Here is a 19,927-nt window from a genome sequence, read left to right as displayed (position 1 = left end):
GATTAGCAAATGAGGCACTTAAAGTAGTAGAGGAGTTTTGTTATTTGGGGAGCAAAATAACTGATGATATTCGAAGTAGAGAGGATATAAAATGTAGACTGGCAATGGCAAGGAAAACGTTTCTGAAGAAGAGAAATTTGTTAACATCGAGTATAGATTTAAGTGTCAGGAAGTCGTTTTTGAGAGTATTTGCACGGAGTATAGCTATTTATAGAAGTGAAACATGGACGATAAATAGTTTGGACAAGAAGAGAATAGAAGCTTCCGAAATGTAGCGCTACAAAAGAATGCTGAAGATTAGATGGGTAGATCACATAACTAATGAGGAGGTATTGAATAGAACTGGGGAGAAGAGGAGTTTGTGGCACAACTTAACTAGAAGAAGGGATCGCTTGGTAGGACATGTTCTGAGGCATCAAGGGATCACGAATTTCGTATTGGAGGGCAGTGTGGAGGGTAAAAATCGTAGACAGAGACCAAGATATGAATATACTAAGCAGATTCAGAAGGATGTATGCTGCAGTACGTACCGGGAGACGAAGCAGCTTGCACAGGATAGAGTAGCATGGAGAGCTGCATCAAACCAGTCTCAGGACTGAAGACCACAACAACAACAATAACAACAACCTGTACAACACAATACATGCATGTTTGCATACTTGGATTGAACATTCTGACGGTTATACCGGTACCAATATTTCACATTTGCAGTTGCTTATCTTATGCTTACATTAACCTGTAATTTTCAACGTTAATCCATTAAATATGTTACCTAGACAAATGTAATCCATAAAATTTATTATTATAAATTAATTACCTTTTGGTGTCGCGATTTTTCCTCTCGTTTTAGTTTCGTCGTGAATCTCTGAATAAGTGAGAAACACTGCTTCCCTTTCTCCTTTTTTCAGTGTGATTGGAAATGCAGAGACACTATTGCACATTTATAAGTTAATGGTGAGCGAGAGGCTGGTGTGAAGAGTTCGCGTAGAGCCAGGTAGCGCAGGCGGCTGTAGCGGTGTTCACTTGTGTGCTACAGGTGGCCGAGTGCCAGATAGAGGGGCGCGAGTGCATCATGGTGACCAGCGGCGCCGTCGCGTTCGGCAAGCAGAAGCTGACGCAGGAGTTGCTCATGTCGCTCAGCATGCGGGAGACGCTGTCGCCCAAGGACCACACGCGAGAGGTGAGTACACGCCGTGCGCGACCACCAACACTTGCATCTTTGCGTACGGGCTCTGATTTCTGCTACTGTATTGCAATGCTCATTGCTCTTTATGTACGTCGGCATCGACAAAAAACACTTTCAGCACAATTGAAGGATCACTTTTTTAAAACCCCTTCAATGTCTCAAATTTCAGTACAGAAGTTTGAAGTTTGGCTCAAAGGTGCCTACAACCTTCCTCTGTAATACGAAACTACAGTGCCTGTGTTGTGAAGAAATAAGGCACGACGTTCATTTGGACATACGTGCATATCCCAAGGAACATTGCATTGTACTTCTTCACCACACAGGCACTGCAATTTCGTATTTATCGGTCGATACTGGGCCTGCGACTTCCAAATAAAATCAAAGTATTTTATACTCCTGTCATCCGCATCTGTTGAAACTCATCAACAAGAAACATCATACAAACAAAATGCCTCCCATGAACGAGAATAACATGAATAGGCTGTACGAATACACATACATGATGACATATGGAAGTCTGGGTCTGGCGGTAAGTCGTGCTCGGATAGCCGAAGTGGTTCAAGCTACCGCTCGCGTGAAGCGGAAAATTTGTGTTCCAGTCCCGGTCCGACACAAATTTTCATTGCCGTCATTCGATTGTACAACTGGAAGTCGTTCATATCCGCAACTACGAATACGTTTCACGTCATCCCCTGTAACGATGTGAAAACGTGACGCCATGCGACGTCGCCCTAGGGCTCGGTGAAGCTTCAAACAACAAGATGTCGACAAATGAGAGGTGTGGGGTCTATTAATGATGCTACGTTGACACCAAATTCCACCAGAATTCTCCCCAACGCCACCGTGGACGAGTGACACGATGGCAGGGCATCACGACCTCTCTTACCAACGTTTCATCATTCTAGGCGCTCAGTCCGGAACCGCGCTACTGCTACGGTCGCAGGTTCGAATCCTGCCTCGGGCATGGATGTGTGTGATGTCCTTAGGTTAGTTAGGTTTAAGTAGTTCTAAGTTCTAGGGGACTGATGACCACAGATGATAAGTCCCATGGTGCTCAGAGCCAACGCTTCATCCCATCTCTTGACGCAACTACGATGGAGATCAGATCCGCTCAAACGTTTCTTATGGGCGGCCGAAGAAAACATTTCAAATACACCGCCGCTCAGAATCGACCCGCAGATGGGGCAGCCAACATGCTCCATACGACCGTCTGTCGGACACTTGCGAAATCAGTTTCCTTTTGTTTACCTTTGTCTCCTTATCAGGACAATGACGGTTTGGCTGGTGAAACCGGAGAGAGACCAAGCTCATTATTCTTCGAGTAGAGCTTTCGCCATAGCACATCGAAAAGAGAAAATGTGGTTCAAAATGGTTCAAATGGCTCTAAGAACTATGGGACTTAACATCTGAGGTAATCAGTGCCTGTAGTTAGAACCACTTAAACCTAACTAACCTAAGGACATCCATGCTCGAGGCAGGATTCGAACCTGCGACCGCAGCAGCAGCGCCGTTGCGGACTGAAGTGCCTAGAACCGCTCGGTCACAGGGGTCGGCAGAAAATGTGGTTTGACATTAGTAAACTGCAGTATATTTCATGGTAAGGTCGCAGGATAAAAAAAAATTGCCTATTAAAAAAATTAATGCTCACATACTATTACGCACGGAAACATGGGGGATATCAAAAGTGAATCGCATCGAAATTATAATACACATGGGAGTACACCGCGTGAATCAAAATTGACGCACTCCCATGTCACAGTGCAATTGGCTAACGTTGACACCAGCGTTGACCTGGCGCACGAACGAGTGAGTGCGGGCAGTGTTTAAGACACTCAGGTCGTACCTAGGAAGAGCAGAGTTCATAAATCCGACCAGATGTCCCGATTTCGGTTCGTAAACTCAGATCAGTGGTGAAACGGTTTCTTGGAAATCCCAGCACTTCAGCATTCATCTATAACTTCCTCCCACTTAGATAATACCACAAGGATCATACTGCGAAAATCCAATATCCTCTCTTTAGTGAACCAGCATTTCCCTAAATCATTCCTTCAGTGTTTTCTTCAATTTCGTATGATACTCATTAGAGCTGCGCTGAGAGAACCAGCGTATTCCCAACACTGTCCATGTTGAATTGTGGCCAATAGCGCGCATGTTGTGTGCGGCGTAGTGCGCCTCAAGCCAGTGGCGGCTGTCCTGTGGTGGCCATTTCTGTCCTTTGTCTGCTACTGAAAATTACCTACACAGCGGAGGAGAGCTCTCTTCTGTCATCGTCCCCTCCTTTGCCATCGTCATCAGTCTCGCTTCTAAAAGACGAACTCAGGAAACTTGATGATCAATGTTTTCTATCTTGAGCTGCTGAAAAGGCAGGATTGACGACAGCCACAGTACCTTCAGCCGAAGACGAGGGGAAACTAATTTCAGTCACTAGTCTTAAGTTACTTTCCACTTCCACGGGGGATAATTCGCTCTTCGACACCTGCGGAATGCTTCATAACTCACCGCTAAGCAGTAATTCCGCCAAAATTACCAAGAGAGACCTATGAAAGCTTATTCTGTCATACTGTCAGTTTAGTTAGTAGTCTGATTAACAAATTCATAAAGTATTCGCTTATTCATGTTGCATTAAAACATCGAAACGTACATATACAATATTCTCGCTTTTGACTCTATTGACTCCTGCAGCACATAGAAGGAATAGTCATAAAGTTCTAATTACCACCTCGAAATAAAAATAAAAAATAAAAAAAATGGGCCCTGGTAAGCACCGATATCTCCGCATCACAGTGCTGCACCATGCCGCTAGAGGGCAACAAAATTGCCGCAGCCCATTATTAAAATGGAGTATCGTGCAGTAATTCGTTTCCGGCAGCTACTTGAATGTTGCAGCGGTGCCAGGCGCATCCAGATATCTTCAGAGGTTCGTAGGAGAGTTTCTGTAAAGTTTGGAAGGTAGGAGACGAGGTACTGGCAGAATTAAAGCTGTGAGGATGGGGCGTGAGTCGTGCTTGGGTAGCTCAGTTGGTAGAGCACTTGCCCGTGAAAGCCAAAGGTCCCGAGTTCGAGTCTCGGTCCGGCACACAGTTTTAATCTGCCAAGAAGTTTCATATCAGCGCACACTCCGCTGCAGAAGGAAAATCTCATTCTGGAAACATCCCCAAGGCTGTGGCTAAGCCATATCTTCGCAATATCCTTTCTTTCAGGAGTGCTAGTTCTGCAAGGTTCGCAGGAGAGCTTCTGTAAAGTTTGGAAGGTAGGAGACGAGGTACTGGCAGAAGTAAAGCTGTGAGGACGGGGTGTGAGTCGTGCTTGGGCAGCTCAGTTGGTAGAGCACTTGCCCATGAAAGGCAAAGGTCCCGAGTTCGAGTCTCAGTCCGGCACACAGTTCTAATCTGCCAGGAAGTTTCAGATATCTTCAGCTGACACAGCTGAAAGAATTCGGGCGCTGCTGAAAACTAACTACTGCACCAAACTCTACTTCGTCAACGGGAGGCACCGTTTTTTGATGTGTGCCAGGACGGCAGGCACGTATCTGCAAACAAACAATGTAATAATTATGATGTAATTTTAGTTTTTCGAGGGGATGGTTGAAGCGTTATGACTATCTTCCCTCGTTAACAAAGAGCGCGCATGTTCGCGATAGTTCTGTATGTTCCAAACAGGGTTCAGTAATAATATGGATTTCTCATTTTATGTAAATGGGTAAGAGGACGAATACATTTTAACTGATGATCCTGTCAGTGCGAAGTAGCTGTGCTTAGCTGTTTCTTGCTTCAGCAAATCCTCAAGGCTGTTGGAAAAGTGTGAGAGATTGAGGGCGCGACAGCCACTTTCTCGACTTCCCGTTCGGTGCCCCCTTGATTCATTAAGGTTCCACTTGGCCCATTCGTATTCGGATGACGGCTTATGGCCACCAGTTAGAGTGGAGAGCAGGCGAAGAAGTTTTATGTCCGCCATTGCCCGAGAGCGAAGTTGTCGCCCGACCCCACCTGCGCTACGCGGGAAATCCATTGCGCCGCGGCGACGCGCCCCGGACAGGAGTGCTTTGGCGTGTACGTCGCCGCCGTGTCTGCGCGCTCGCATCGCGGCTCCAGTGCCGCCCCCGCGCTTTTTTCTGGCAGCCAGAGAGGGCGGAGCCGGTAGCCCCCGTCTGTGACGAACGCCATCAGTCACAGCGGATGCGGTAAGAGAGTCGGGAGAGAGCTTTAGCGGCCGAGCAGGTCTCCAGGCAGTTGATTTCGACTTTCGACTTTGCATAAAACATCTTTTTCTCAGCGACTGATCTATGAAATCTGAAAGTTTTCAAATTATTGAAGATTATATTCAACGATATTCAATAAAGAGTAGAACTAGAAATTATGAATTTATTCATAGCATTGTATTCTTACCAACGCTAAACATAAACATGAACTTGCCGCCGTCTCCAAAAGAAAATATGAAGCTTATTTGAATTTGGCTGACTGTCCCGTATAGTGGGACATGTTATTATTGAGTTTTTGTAGGACATCGCAACATTAGCATCCGATCTTAGCTGGAGCGAAACATGAAAAGACTGTCGGTGGGGCGAGCGTTTAGACGGATTATTTTGCTTGGAACACGGTGCACAGCCACCACGAAGTGTCTGACCGATAATACATCACTGGCTATTAACACTGCATCGCAAGCACTGATTACAAAGAACTAATTTTTTATTTATAGTACAGTAGAAGGACTATGTGACTAAATTTATGATTTGGAGGTTAGCGGGATGTGAAATTTAGCAGCAACCACAGCGGTTATCTTGTTGTGCATCGAGCCGATCTGGTAGGCTACCAAACACATGAGAGACAACAGTAGGGTCAGAAGCGCCCGCATGGGATGTGTGATAGGACCAAATGGTTAAAATGGCTCTGAGCACTATGGGACTTAACTTCTGAGGTCATCAGTCCCCTAGAACTTAGAACTACTTAAACCTAAGTAACCTAAGGACATCACACACATCCATGCCCGAGTCAGAATTCAAACCTGCGGCCGTAGCGATCGTGCGGTTCCAGACTGTATGATAGGATCGTTCTTGTCCTCTACATATACAGGGTGATCAGAAATATTCTGAAAAGCTTACCAGGGTGTTGCAGAGTAGACAGTATTGAGAAATAATTGATGAGAAAAAATTTGATACGTTTCGTCGTTTCCGGGTTAATTAACATCGAAGTTAGCCAGTCAGATCGTTCCGAGAACAAATTCAAGCGCCCCGCCTGGGACAGTGTGCCCAAACGTGTTCTTCGTTTGGTTTCCTGAAGCCGAACAAGAGAGAGATACAAAAATTGGACATAAGATGGTAGTAAGGATGGAACCCGAGCTAAAAGCTCAACAGTCTCGTGCGCTATCATCTACGCTAATTGTTTCTGTCAAGCCACTTCGCGCATGCGAACTTCAGCGCTAACTAACTCTGAAACGATGCAACGTACGCAACTTAGTTTCTTATCGACAATATCTCAGCAAAACGTACCACGCAACACCCTTACAAGCTTTTCAAAATGTTTCTGACCACCGTGTTTAAATGATGTAGCCGGTAGGATGAGCAGCAATCTGCGCCTGTTTGCCAATGAGGTTGTGGTGTATGGGGAGGTGTTGTCATTCTGTGGCTGTAGGAGGACACAAGATAAGGTAGACAAAACTTCTAACTGGTGTGATGAACAACAGCTTACTCCAAATGTAGAAAAATGCAAGTTACAGCAGATGAGTAGGAAAAATAATTGTGTAATGTTGAAATAGCTCATATCTAACGTAGATCGCGTGTAAAACACTGGCATGACCCATTCGTGAGTACTACTCGAGTGTTTGGGATCCCCATCAGGGCGGATCAGAGTCAGACATTGAAGCTGTTCAGAGACGTGCTACTAAATTCGTGAACGGTAGGTTCGACCGACACGAAGATATTACGAGTCACTATTGACAAAATTTAGAGGACCGGCATTTGCAGCTGGAACTATTCTGTTACCATCAACGTACATTTCGTGTAAAGAGCATGCAGAGAAGACAAATCATGGCTCGTATGGAGGCATACAGAACCTGGTTTTTGCCGCGCTGCACTTGCGAGTGGAACAGGAAAGGAAATGACTAGTAGCGGTACAAGACATCCTTCGCCATGCACCATACGGTGGCTTGCAGAGTACCTTTGTAGACGTAGATGTAGAAATTCCGTGCGGCTGCAACTGTCTGCCAGAGTTCATCAGGGGCGAGTGGCGCCGTGCCATTCTCTCGGGAACCGACGACCACATGTTTTCCGCGGGTGAGAATGTACTCAAGAACACGCTGGCTAGAGCAACATCCGAACACCCTCTGTATCGAGGAAGTTCAGGCAGTACACATAACATCTGGTCTTGGATCACCTTGTTCAAAGATAAGGGCACGAATATACCGAAGATAGAGCACAGCCACCGTCCTTAATACTTCTTAAATGCAACGTCTGCTGTCCAGATTACGAACTGTGCCAACCAGAAGTGATCGTGTTGTGGCCCAGCGGCACTGCACACTATCACGCCAGGTACTGGGCCCGTACGGCGATGACGAATGCAATCTGGCAACGCTCGTTCTCCTCGAAGTCTCCACATAGGGTTACGTCCATTGTGATGACGTGTACAGAACCGGTACTCCTTTGAAAAGACGACGCGGTGCTTGTCAGCGGTGTAGCTGCTGGTGTGGTCGCCGCCTCCCTCTGCTTCCACGTCAATGGTGCCGCAACAGTGCCCGCCGTAGTGGCAGTCCATGGTGCAGCCTGTTGTCGTAGCCCCTTTCGTATGGATATTCCCTTGCAGTAAACCCATTTTATGACTCACAATTTGATTTTTAAGGTTGCACTGAAGTGCCAGCTATTAATGCTAAGTATTTATGCATAACTGGTCTCCGGGAAGTAAGGACGAATTTGAATTTTGCGCCATTTTGTCATATGACGGTTGGCAGACGTGGCTTTTTCATGTTTGTTATCTGCGATCCCTCTCATTAGTAGTCTGACAGCTTTTGTGTTTGTGTTTGATGTATTTATTTTCGTCATGGAGCTGATGACCAGTAAGCAACGTATTCAAGTAATAAAAAGTTACTACAAAAACAGTGAAAGTCCCATGGCAACCTTCATGAATTCCGTGAGACACTCGGACGTAATGTTGCACTAACCGAATCATCAGTTCGGAAGTTGAGCCGGAAGTCTGAGACCACGGGTTCTGTTTCAAACGTTAAGATAACATGACGGCCACTTCCTCTTCGAACACAGTAACACATTGATGTCGTTCGTGACAACGTCACCGTTAGCCCCAGAAAATCAGTCTTAACAACTGAATTTACCACCAAGTTCGCTGCATGAAATCCTTTCAGAATATCTGAAAATGGATGCGTACAATATTCAACTCATATTAAAGGTAAAGCAAGCAGATTATGGAAAGAGACATCGAGTTGCTTAATATGTCTTGGCTCGACAAGCGGAGAACGAGATCTTCACAAAAAGAATAATTTTCTCAGATAAGCAGCACTTCCATCTCAGTGAGTACATCAATAAGCAGTGTTGCAGAATTTATATAGCACTCCGTCATCAGGCCACATGTGGCCCACCGGGACCTTCCGACCGCCGTGTCATCCTCAGATGAGGATGCGGATAGGAGGGGCGTGTGGTCAGCACACCGCTCTCGCGGTCGTTATGATGGTTTTCTGTGACCGGAGCCGCTACTATTCGGTCGAGTAGCTCCTCAATTGGCATCACGAGGCTGAGTGCACCCCGAAAAACGGCAACAGCGCATGGCGGCCCGGATGGTCACCCATCCAAGTGCCGGCCACATCCGACAGCGCTTAACTTCGGTGATCTGACGGGAACCGGTATATCCACTGCGCCAAGGCCGTGTTGCAGAATTTGGGGTGACGAAAATCCGCGAGTGACAGTGGAACATGTGGTGCATCCCCAGCGCACGACTGTGTGGTGTCAGTCCTGGGCAGGAGGAGTGATCGTCCCGTACTGTTTTGAAAATGATGACGCCGTCACTGTGAATGGCGACCGTTCTGATCGATGTTTCCCTCTTATTGATGAAAATGACGATTTTTGGTTTCAACAAGATGGTGCGACATGTCGCATATCCAATGAAACGATTGCTCTGCTTGATGATAAGTTTCCTCAAAAAATTATCTCTCTGCATGGCAACCAGGAATGGCCTGTCAGACCATGCAGTCTTACGCCTTGTGACTTTTTTCGTGGGGATTTGTGAAATCAAAAGTGTACGTGAACAAACCACAAACAGTACACCAATTAAAGGGTGAAATTAACGGCATCCCACAGATGTTTGTGAACGCATCGTCGATAACTTCAATGAACGCATTCCTCGTTGCCGCGGGCCTTGGGTGATCACACGGATGATGTAATGTTTCGTATATAAATGGGAGAAGTTAATAAATGGATTTGTAAGGAAGACATTACATTTTCAATAAATTTTGTATATTCAGTAGCACTTTAATATTCACTCCTTCTTCCCGGACACTCTCTACATGCATGTGTTATACTTCACTACATTGACAAGCGAATGTCTGTGATTATGCTAGTTCGCCACTTGACGGAACTTAACAATGGAGTCAGGGATTCTCTATATAAACATTGAAAAGTTAATTGTGATTCCTGTGTGAAAGTGAGTAATGACATGGAAATAAACTCTCAGATACAGTATAACTTTTTAGCACAACGCATGTAGTTGCAGAAACACGAGTAACGCTGCTGAGCATATCCTAGGGAAAAGAATTCAAAGACATCGAAACAGACGATATTACGAAGGACGACTGATCAGTGAATAACTGCACAGAACCAAGTTTGTGACGATCTCGTGAGAGTAAGTGTTTCAAATGAAATTTTCTCTCTTAGCAGAGCGTGGGCTGATATGGAACTTCCTGGGAGATCAAAATAGTGTGCGAGAAACAGACTCGATCTCGGGGCCTTTGCCTTTCGCGAGAAAGTGCTCTATCATCTGAGTACTCAAGCACGACTCACCTGCTAGCGAAAGGCAAAGGTCCCGAGTTCGAGTCTCGGTCCGGCACACAGTTCTCATCTGCCAGGAAGTTTGAAATGTTTAGAATCTGTCAAGAATATACGCATTCAAGGCAGTCGGCTAGATGGACCCCCATGGTCGATTAAAGCTGAGTAGTATGACCGCTTGATATAATCATTTACACTTTTTAACGTCCAATACAAGATGTTTTTGGGGCGTTAAGGTGCAATTGACACAACATGCATGTATCATTACCAGCAACTAGATAGCAAAAACAATAAATGCCATGACTTTCACCTCGAGCACTGATCAGTCACTAGATCATCTACCGAATTTCCGGTGTCTTAGAAGTGGTGTGATTTACGAGAAGGACGAAGATTAGTAAAAGCCGCGTGAAAGTGTGTAGTACCCTTCTAAGAAATCTCGAGGTGAGGAAGAGAAAAGTAACTATATTCTACACTTTTTTGGAAATTTCTAAATTATTATTAGTCGGCGATGTGAACTGAATATCGGTCGGGACAGGTTGGCAGCACCGAAGGCGGGTTGAGGGGGGAGGAGGAAGGGGAATGGGAGGAGGGGCGGGGAATGGGGAATGTAGGTAGTCATAGCATGAAGCCCCTTGGAGCGGCTTTCTTTTTTATATCCTATTCTTCTGACTGGATTGCTCTCTCTGCCAACTTCTTCATCTCTGAACAGCACTTGCGCCATACGTCTACAATTATTTGTTGGATGTACCTCAGTCTCTGTCTTTCCGAACAGGTTTTACCTTCTACTGCTCCCACTTAGTGTATCTCCCATTCCTGTTTCTTGCAATTTTTTCCATATACGCATTTCTTCGCCGATTGTGCTGAGAACCTTCTCATTCCTTATCAGTCCACTTCTTCTGTAGCACACAGCTCAAAAGCTTCCATTCTCTTTTTCCACAGTCTACGATTCACTAATATCCAACGTTGTGCTCCAACTATACGTTCCTCAAAATATCTTCCTCGTATTAAGGCCAATGTTTCGTATTAGTAGATTTCTTCTGGCCAGAAGTTCCCTCTATGCTTGCACTGATCTATTCTTTATACCCTCCTAGCTTCCTCTGTTATGCCTTTTTGCCTCAAAAATGCTACCCGAGTTTTGCGTGTCAACCATGCACGGGGCCCATTCTAATCTTGACTGTATCATTCGAATTTTAGTATACGAAGCGCCAAAGCGAATACGCCTCGAGACCACGAGTACCTGACATATCTTAGCTTTAGATCAGGGCTTCACAACATACGTGCTCGCGGAGCAAGGTGTGAGCAGCAAGCCGCGAGCACGGAGCAGCGCGAGCACGCTACCCCCACTACCAGACCAGAGCGGAGAGTGGGGAGAGTCACGTGGGGCACACAACAGCTGCCGCCAGTCAATGTAAATCCGCGGCCACCTGCAGGGATATCACTCGCGAATTACTACTGCGACAAATGAGACAAATAAAGGAGAATGTACACGTGCCACATAATTTTATTAGCTTAGTGTATGCCTCTACATTCGCATTAATTTATGATCTGTTACACAATAAAAGGTGTCACTGAAGTGTGGGATTCTCGGTTATCCGGTACTTTTTGCCCTTTACAATTGCGCCTATGTTCGGAGTAATTGTTCTTGTGCATTTTAGGCGCAGCGTGCAGTTTAAATTTCGATCAGACAATGCGTTTCTCAGGCGCGTCTTGTTACATTTCATTGCAGAGAACAGTTGTTCACAAACATACATGGAACCGAACATTGATATTATTGTAGCCGCCAGTTTGTGCAGATGAGGAAATCTATCCTGAGGGAAGTGTCTGTAGAATTCCAAAATGTTTTTGGCTCAAATGGCTCTGAGCACTATGGGACTCAACATCTTAGGTCATAAGTCCCCTAGAACTTAGAACTACTTAAACCTAACTAACCTAAGGACATCACACACACCCATGCCCGAGGCAGGATTCGAACCTGCGACCGTAGTAGTCCCGCGGTTCCGGACTGCAGCGCCAGAACCGCTAGACCACCGCGGCCGGCCAAAATGTTTTTCTTGTTCTGAAATTTGTCTCTGTATTCTCTGTCACACTGCAGGTCAATAATTTCTTGCTGCAGCTCAGGACGAATCTCTTAAATATTCGCTGAATATGGAGAGAACAGATCAAAATCACTGTCTAGTGCTGTCAGATCTTGAAAGCGGTGATCAACTAAACTATGTGAATAACGTTCACAGTCTTTGTGGACATCTTGCATGGATGAAAATTCAGGAAAATGAGCTAGGTTTCCTGTTTCCAGCTGACTCACCCAAAGTGTCAATTTCATTTTAAAAGCTCGTATTCGATCTATGAAATGAGTAATTAGCAGATCTTTACCTTGTAGTAAAATGTTCAAAGCATTCAGATGACTAGTTAAATCTGCTAAGAACGCGAGATCACATTCAAACGTGCGCGCGCATTTCCCCTCCCTCCCCTCCCTCCCTACTCGGCGACCTTGCACCTGCTCGCGAGCACGTGCCTGAGCAGACGCGAGTACTCGCGCTCAAATCCGGCCAGTTGTTAAGCCCTGCTTTAGATCCACCATTATTTTTGTTTCACAACACGCATCAGATACTTACCCTTATCCAACATATACTGACATTGTAATATACAAGGTGAATCAACTGAAACTTGCACCACAACTATTGAAGAAAAGGAAAATGTCATTGATGTGTGGTTTTCACAGAATAGACTGGTAGTCAGTGGCTCGTATTGTTAGACAATAAACAGATAGTAATAATTCTTACAAAGTGTATTTTTCGTGCAAACATACACTTTTTTTAAATGGAACAGCGCCTATTGACATTAACAAACTAAAAGTAGGATAAGTTAGAATGTCAGTGGTGGTTGTTGCAGGATTCTAGTGCGATTCGCTTACGATAAATCGTAATTTGAAAAGTTTCCACACCGACACTTGTTTGTGCCATTCAACTTGCGTAATTGCTAGGTACGAAGTTGTTTTGTTTGCTTAAAGTCTGCTTGTGTGCTCCTTGAGTGTACTGTAACTTGCTAGTCAGTTGGTGCGTGACAGTCCAAGCCGTTGATCGTGAGTAGGCGATGGGATTTAAAAATCACGGCCAGGTGAATTGCCGAAACATGCTCTATTCCTGTTGACAATCCCCGTTAGCTTTCTCAGGTGGAACGTCAGCATCGATGGAGTGTAAACGTGTGGTGTGGGATTGTGAACCATCCGCTTTTCATAGACGGAACACTGAACGCGCACAAGTATCGCAGGCTGCTAACAGACTATCTTCCACGAATGCTAGAAGACGTCCCTCTGCAGTCTAGGGGGAACCTGTGGTACCAACGTGATGGCTGCTCAGCCCTTAGTGCAACAAGTACAACACCATGTCTGCGCGAAATTTTTCGATATGGCTGGAATGGAGCAAAGGTCCTGTACCTCGGCCGGCCCGTTCATCGTATTTATCGCCTGTAGAACTTCTTCTGTGGGGAAAGTTGAAGAACGCTGTCTACAAGGACGTACCAAGTACATCCGATGACATGCACAGACGTATTACTGTAGCCTGCTCAAACATTTCTGCTGGTCAGAATCCACATAACTAGTGTAAGCACTTATGTTGTTATTTAGCGTGTGAAACCACAGTTATTCTACGAGTGGCGAAGTGGATACTTTTCAGAATACGATAACTCATCAACGACTCGCACAAGAATGCTGCAACAAACACCACTGACGTTCTAATTTTCCCTACTTTTAGTCTGTTAATGTTGGTAGGTATTGTTCCATTTAAAAAGTGCATGTTTTCTCAAAAAATAAAATTTATAAGTATTATTACAATCTTTTTACTGGCTAACAACACAAGCCCCTGACTACCAATCAATTCTGTTAAAACTGCATATCGATAGTGCTTCGCATTTCATCAATGTTTACGGTGCAATTTCTTGTTGATTCACCCTCTATATGATCACGTTTCGTTAGAATGTATCATTGGCCACTTTAATTCCAATAATTCTCTGTTCTTTTCTTTTTTAAACTTAATGTAAATTTCCTTTTTAGAGTATATGTGATCGTTCGCTCGTAATAACTTATATATTCTGGCACACTTTGAAAGGAAATCTTACAGACAAAACATTTTTTTGTCTTAATTTCTTCCCTTGTCTACAGTCCAGTTCTGTGAGACAAAAACTGAGAAGCTTCCGCAATTTAGGTATTCCATTATATGTTCATAACATCGCGAGAATTGTGGCCTAATAATAAGCTTCTCTATGTGGTCAACGGGCTACTTATTGTGTGTATTTTGCTGCTCCTCCTTTGGAATAGATACTGGTTTTCCAGTGAACACAGTGTGGTAACTTGCACTCCCAGCTTTTGACATTTTGCTTCCATGTTGCGTCAGTTTTTCTGTCTCCGCTGTCGCTTCCTTTTTCTTCGTATTGACTTTAGCAGCAAACTGCAGCGGCTGGCCGCAAAGGCACGTTCTGCTTTCACTTTCCTTATTTGGCCTTAGAGGTAATAAAACAGCTGTAATTTGAGATGTGGACTTTTTCACTTGACCGTGTAATTTCTCGCCATGCCTGCTTTGTCGAGCGGTAAGTAAGTTAGGTCACAAGGAAGAAAGATCTAAAAGAAAACCAAATATCGTAAGTTCCGCAGTTACAGAAGAGCAAGCAGAATCAGTAATTGTCCATAACTGGTGGACTAGATATGCCATCAGATGAACACAATTAAATATCTGTGACTGCATGAAACTTGGATTTCGAAGAGGATAAGTGTGTTGTTTTCACTTATTTAGCAGGAAATTTATGAAATACATGACGAAGAGGAAGACTTTTAAATTGTTGAAAACTGCACTTACTCCGCTTGGAGAAAGACTGTCTTCCCCCCAAGACAATACACTAACCTCATAGGTATATTTACAGTGGCCACATACAGTGCTGTTAAGGGGTGTAGGACGTCAAATGGGCCGACTTCGCGAAGGATAGGCACCACAGGACATTTTAATTTGCACTGTCTATACTTTTACAAATAAATTCATACAACTTTCTCAGCATGACCAGGAAGGATTCAGGATTCACACCCATAGCAATGGAAGTTCAAAAACATGAAAAATAATGTTTTTTGAAAGTGAAATTTCATGATTTTTTTTTCACTTACTGTCGGCTGCATTTGTTGCTATAGGTACACTTTTCTTCATAAGTAAGAGAGATTCCTCGATGAATTTTGCACAGCTTATAAACCATACTTACAGATGTATGAAACTCTATAATTCATTTAATCTATGAAAAAATGAATGGGCTGTTACGTTTTAAACTTCGTGTTTAGAGAAAACTCGAATTTTATAGTTAATTATCTAAATTTTTACCAGTTTTTAACAGATTTGGGAAATTCTAGAGTTTCAAACACCTGTAAGTATGGTTTGTATGCTGTGCAAATTTCATCGAAGAATCTCTCTTACTTATGAAGAAAAGTGTACCTACAGCAACAAATGCGACCAATACTAAGTGAAGAAATGATGAAATTTCACATGTAAAAAAATTTGTTTTGTTATGTTTATGAACTTCCACTGCTATGGGTGTGAAACCTAAATCCTTCCTGGTCATGCTGACAAAGTTTTATGAATTCATTTGTATAAGTATAGACAGTGCAAATTAACGTGGTGCCTCTCCTGCTCCAAGGCCGCCCGTTTCACGTCATACCCCGCCTTAATACTACGGACTGCTATCTCGTGGCCCGACCCCCATCTGCTGATTCTTCCGATGTGGCGCCTTGCGACCATTTCCACTTCAAGGTGATGAAACCTCAACTGTTTGTTGGGTACAATGTTATTTTGCACAGATAACTTTTTTTAAGTAAAGGCATTAGTGTGCTGATTGAAAGGACTTGTGGACTCGAACTACGCAAGTTCACGGTAGCGGCGGCCATGTTGCAGGACGCGGGGAAGCTGCTGGAGCCGCGCGCCGCCGCCGCTGTGGGCCAGTCTGGCCTCATGTCGCTGTACGACGCCATGTTCGCGCAGTACGGCGTCAAGCTGGCGCAGGTGAGTAACGGCACGTCACACAACCTCGCTTACTCTGGGCTCGCAGCCAAGCATCGTTACCCATCTCTTTTATCCTCCCCAAAAACCACACGTGCCTGTAGGAGTGAGAAATAGATGTGTTACCACCAAAGCCCAGTTTTGTATGTAATACTAGGGCTATTCGGTAAGTAAGTTCCGACTGATCGCGAAATGGAAACTACTTTGAAAATCAGAAATATTCTGTCTGCAACAGTTAGCTACAGCTTCCAGCCACTGCTCTACATAGTCTCCACTCAGACATTTGTCGTAGCGTTGTACCAACTTTCCAATACCCTCGACATTGAAGGCAGCCGCTTGTGCTTCCCGACAATTCTCTACTCTCATCTATACTCTGTGCGAAAATATTATCTTCATAGTCAGTAGTTAACGTGAGTAGAGATGAAACACAGAGGGAGCCAATTACGGGCTTAGTGGTGCTGATCAAGCACTTCCCATCGAAAACGCTGCAGGAGCATTTTCGTTACCCTGCAGTTTGCGACCGAGAATTGTCACAAAGTAGGAACCGTATGATAGTTCTGTAATGTGGGCTGCATAACATCAGGCTGAACCTCTCAACAGGACATCATAATTTGCGGGAGACACTATTTTCCACGCATCTTTATGTGCTCACCATGCGCTCAGAACTGAAAAGTGCGAAGTGATATAACTGACAGGCATACTAGAGACACTGTCGAAAACATATGTGCAAAGCTTTATTAGATTTTCACAGTGGTTTCTATTTCTTGACCGATCGGAACTTACTTTCCGGATATCCATCGTATCAACAAGCAAAATATGTAGGCAATTATGTAATAACAACAATAACAGTATGTATTTAAACACGAAATCTTACGAAAACATGTTATGAAATGTTTACCATAGAAGAATAATTTCAGCTGAAATTAATTTCTGAATTACATCATATTTTCTTAATATGCGCTTAACGTACCAGAAATATACTTATTGGTTGCTTGGTTGGTTGATTTGAGACCAAACAGCGAGGTCATCGATCCCATCGAATTAGGCAAGGATGCGGAAGGAAGTTAGCAGTGCCCTTTCAAACAAACCACCCCAGCATTTGCCTGAAGCGATTTAGGGAAATCACAGAAAACCTAAATCATCATGGCCGGGCGTGGCTTTAAACCGTCGTCCTCCAGCATGCGAGTCTAAGTGTGCTACCCCCTGCGCCACCTCGCTCGATAGTATATTTGTAGGGTACATTTTATAGTAATAATTTTTATTTTGGAAATACTTCATGAAAATTATTTTCGATCACACCCGTTTATTAAAATGCCTGTTAACGTTAAATAACAGGTGAGGTGTTTTTGCTCCACTGACTTCTGTTTATTTCTAAAGAGTTTTCTTGTTGTAGGTTCATCTTCAGGAAACAACCGACTAATGTCTGCCAGTGGCTACTACTTGCACAGAATGATGTGCGCCAAATTTGTTTTTTACAGTCGTAAATTACACTTTGCGCAGTAGACAATATTAAACACAACAAAATAATTAAAATATACAATATTATGTAATTGTGCACTGGGTAGTTAATGTACACAGTACTGTGTATTTTAATTATTTTGCCGGCCGCGGTGGTCTAGCGGTTCTGGCGCTGCAGTCCGGAACCGCGGGACTGCTACGGTCGCAGGTTCGAATCCTGCCTCGGGCATGGGTGTGTGTGATGTCCTTAGGTTAGTTAGGTTTAAGTAGTTCTAAGTTCTAGGGGACTTATGACCTAAGATGTTGAGTCCCATAGTGCTCAGAGCCATTTTTTTAAATTATTTATTCTGTTTAATATTGTCCGTTGCGTAAAGTGTAATTTACAACGTTTAAAAACATCTTTGGTGCACAACGTAAATGAAGAGTTTGATAGCTTCTCAACCAATGTCATGTCCTCACTAACTTTAGCATTATAACTACGTAACACATAAGACTGTAGTATTATGTAGTTTAATTATTTACTGTGTTTAATCTTGTCCGTTGTGTAAAACGTAATTTTCAACGTCAAAGAACAAGTCTGGTGTACAACATCCCGTGCAAGTGCTAGTCAGTTGTTTCCTGAAGATGGCCCAATAAACCGAAAACTAGTCAGAAATAAGTAAAAATCAGAAGATGAAAAACAATTTATTCGTTGTTCAACCATAAATATAGAATTGCTGTACCAAGAAATTACCGAAGAATCCATTAATAAAATTTCTGTATTCACCGAAAGTACTGAGATACAATACCTCACCTTTCATTTCGAACCACAATGAAACTCCAGGTGCTCCAAATTGTCTGCAGTCGTAGAATATTAGCGATCAGAAAAGACGTTTCTTTGTAGCAACAAAATGATTTTCCATATCAAAGGATGCTGGTGGTACACATTTCAGAAGATGATATATTTCTGGAGAGAAGTACACTGGAGGGTCCTTCCCCACTGAGGATATTGCAGATAGCAACAAAAGTGGAGCAGCTATCATTTCTCCACAAAACTGCGTCAAAAATAGTCACTTCCCTCTGCCCTATATCGCCCCTAATGCCAGTCACCCTACATTTGTTATTCTCAACAATTTGTAACTACAGTGCCTGACTAAAGAACTACAAGTAGGTATAGCACACAGAAAACACTGTCAGATCCCACTGCTGCTTCATACACGTACACACCAGCGACGTTGGGTAAATGATTATAGTTACTTCCCTGTACAGGTATAACGGCCGCCAGAATGCATTAATACTCATCATGTTTAGTGTTGTTACCAGGCCTGGTAGGGCAAATAAGGGACTTGAATAGTGTAACACATTGAGCGATCACTGTGAACAACATGAAGATTCCGCGTACCGTGTGAGCCAACGTTATCAGCCGGAAGGGTTCTCACTGTAATTCTTCATTTGGCCGGCTAGTTAAATCGTTCAGTGTCCATTTTTGTGGGACTTTCCGGTATGGCTACGCTTCAAGGTCCCAATCGACCACGTCTGACCACCACAATGAAGGATCGCTGTGCTGCGCACCAACCACTTCGTAAACCATCCACTCCTGCGCCTACCATCCAAGAATAAGTAGTGGGTTCCCTGCAACATTCTCTGTCATCCCGAACCATCGACGGGAGACTAGTAACGCGTAGGCTGCAGTTAACACCTCAACACAAACGGCTGCGTTTGGCGTGTTGGCGTCACCAGGAAGCACGGATTGCCGACGAATGGTGTCGCGCTTTGGTCAGTGTGAATCGGTTCTGTATCAGCCCAGATGATCATCGTCGGCGAAGTATGACGTTGATCTGTGGAGAGGACCTATTCTTCCAATGCTTTGGGGAGGCAGGACCGTGTTAGTCGTTCTGTCATGGTATGCGTTGGCTACGACATCAGGTCATGACTAACAGTGACTGAGGGACTCTAGCAGCACAGTGATACGACACGGACATCCTGCGGCCTCATGTCTTACCTCTCATGAGATAGTATTGGGTGCCATTTTTCCGTAGGACAATTACGGCTGTATGAAAGTATAAAAGTGACTAGGGGAGGGGAGGGGGACAGAAAATGCTGTGGATGTAAATGAGGGATTGTATCGAGTTCTCATGCACTCGAATGCTATTCAGTCCCCACATTAATTCTTCTTTCACTTACCCACCTCCGTGTCACCACGAATGACATGTAACTTTTTCATTTTTTAGTGGATGCAGGAGATGTGAGAAGCCTAGTCGTGTTCTGTCGCTTCAAGATAGGACACAGAAATTCCGT

At 44.1% G+C, this 19,927-nt stretch overlaps 1 protein-coding gene across 1 annotated transcript in view; it reads left to right on the top strand.

Annotated features, from left to right (window-relative positions):
* The window catches only part of LOC126248240 (delta-1-pyrroline-5-carboxylate synthase), a 204,232-nt gene that overhangs the window by 34,030 nt on the left and 150,275 nt on the right, over nucleotides 1–19,927 (top strand). Inside the window, exons 3-4 of the mRNA XM_049949084.1 lie at nucleotides 1,037–1,180; nucleotides 16,088–16,195. Coding sequence (XP_049805041.1) covers nucleotides 1,037–1,180; nucleotides 16,088–16,195 — 252 coding nt within the window. The remainder of the gene's footprint in view (nucleotides 1–1,036; nucleotides 1,181–16,087; nucleotides 16,196–19,927) is intronic.

Source organism: Schistocerca nitens, chromosome 1, assembly GCF_023898315.1.
Source record: "Schistocerca nitens isolate TAMUIC-IGC-003100 chromosome 1, iqSchNite1.1, whole genome shotgun sequence".
Taxonomy (NCBI): Eukaryota; Metazoa; Arthropoda; class Insecta; order Orthoptera; family Acrididae; genus Schistocerca; species Schistocerca nitens.
This window is presented reverse-complemented; position numbering and strand designations above follow the sequence as displayed.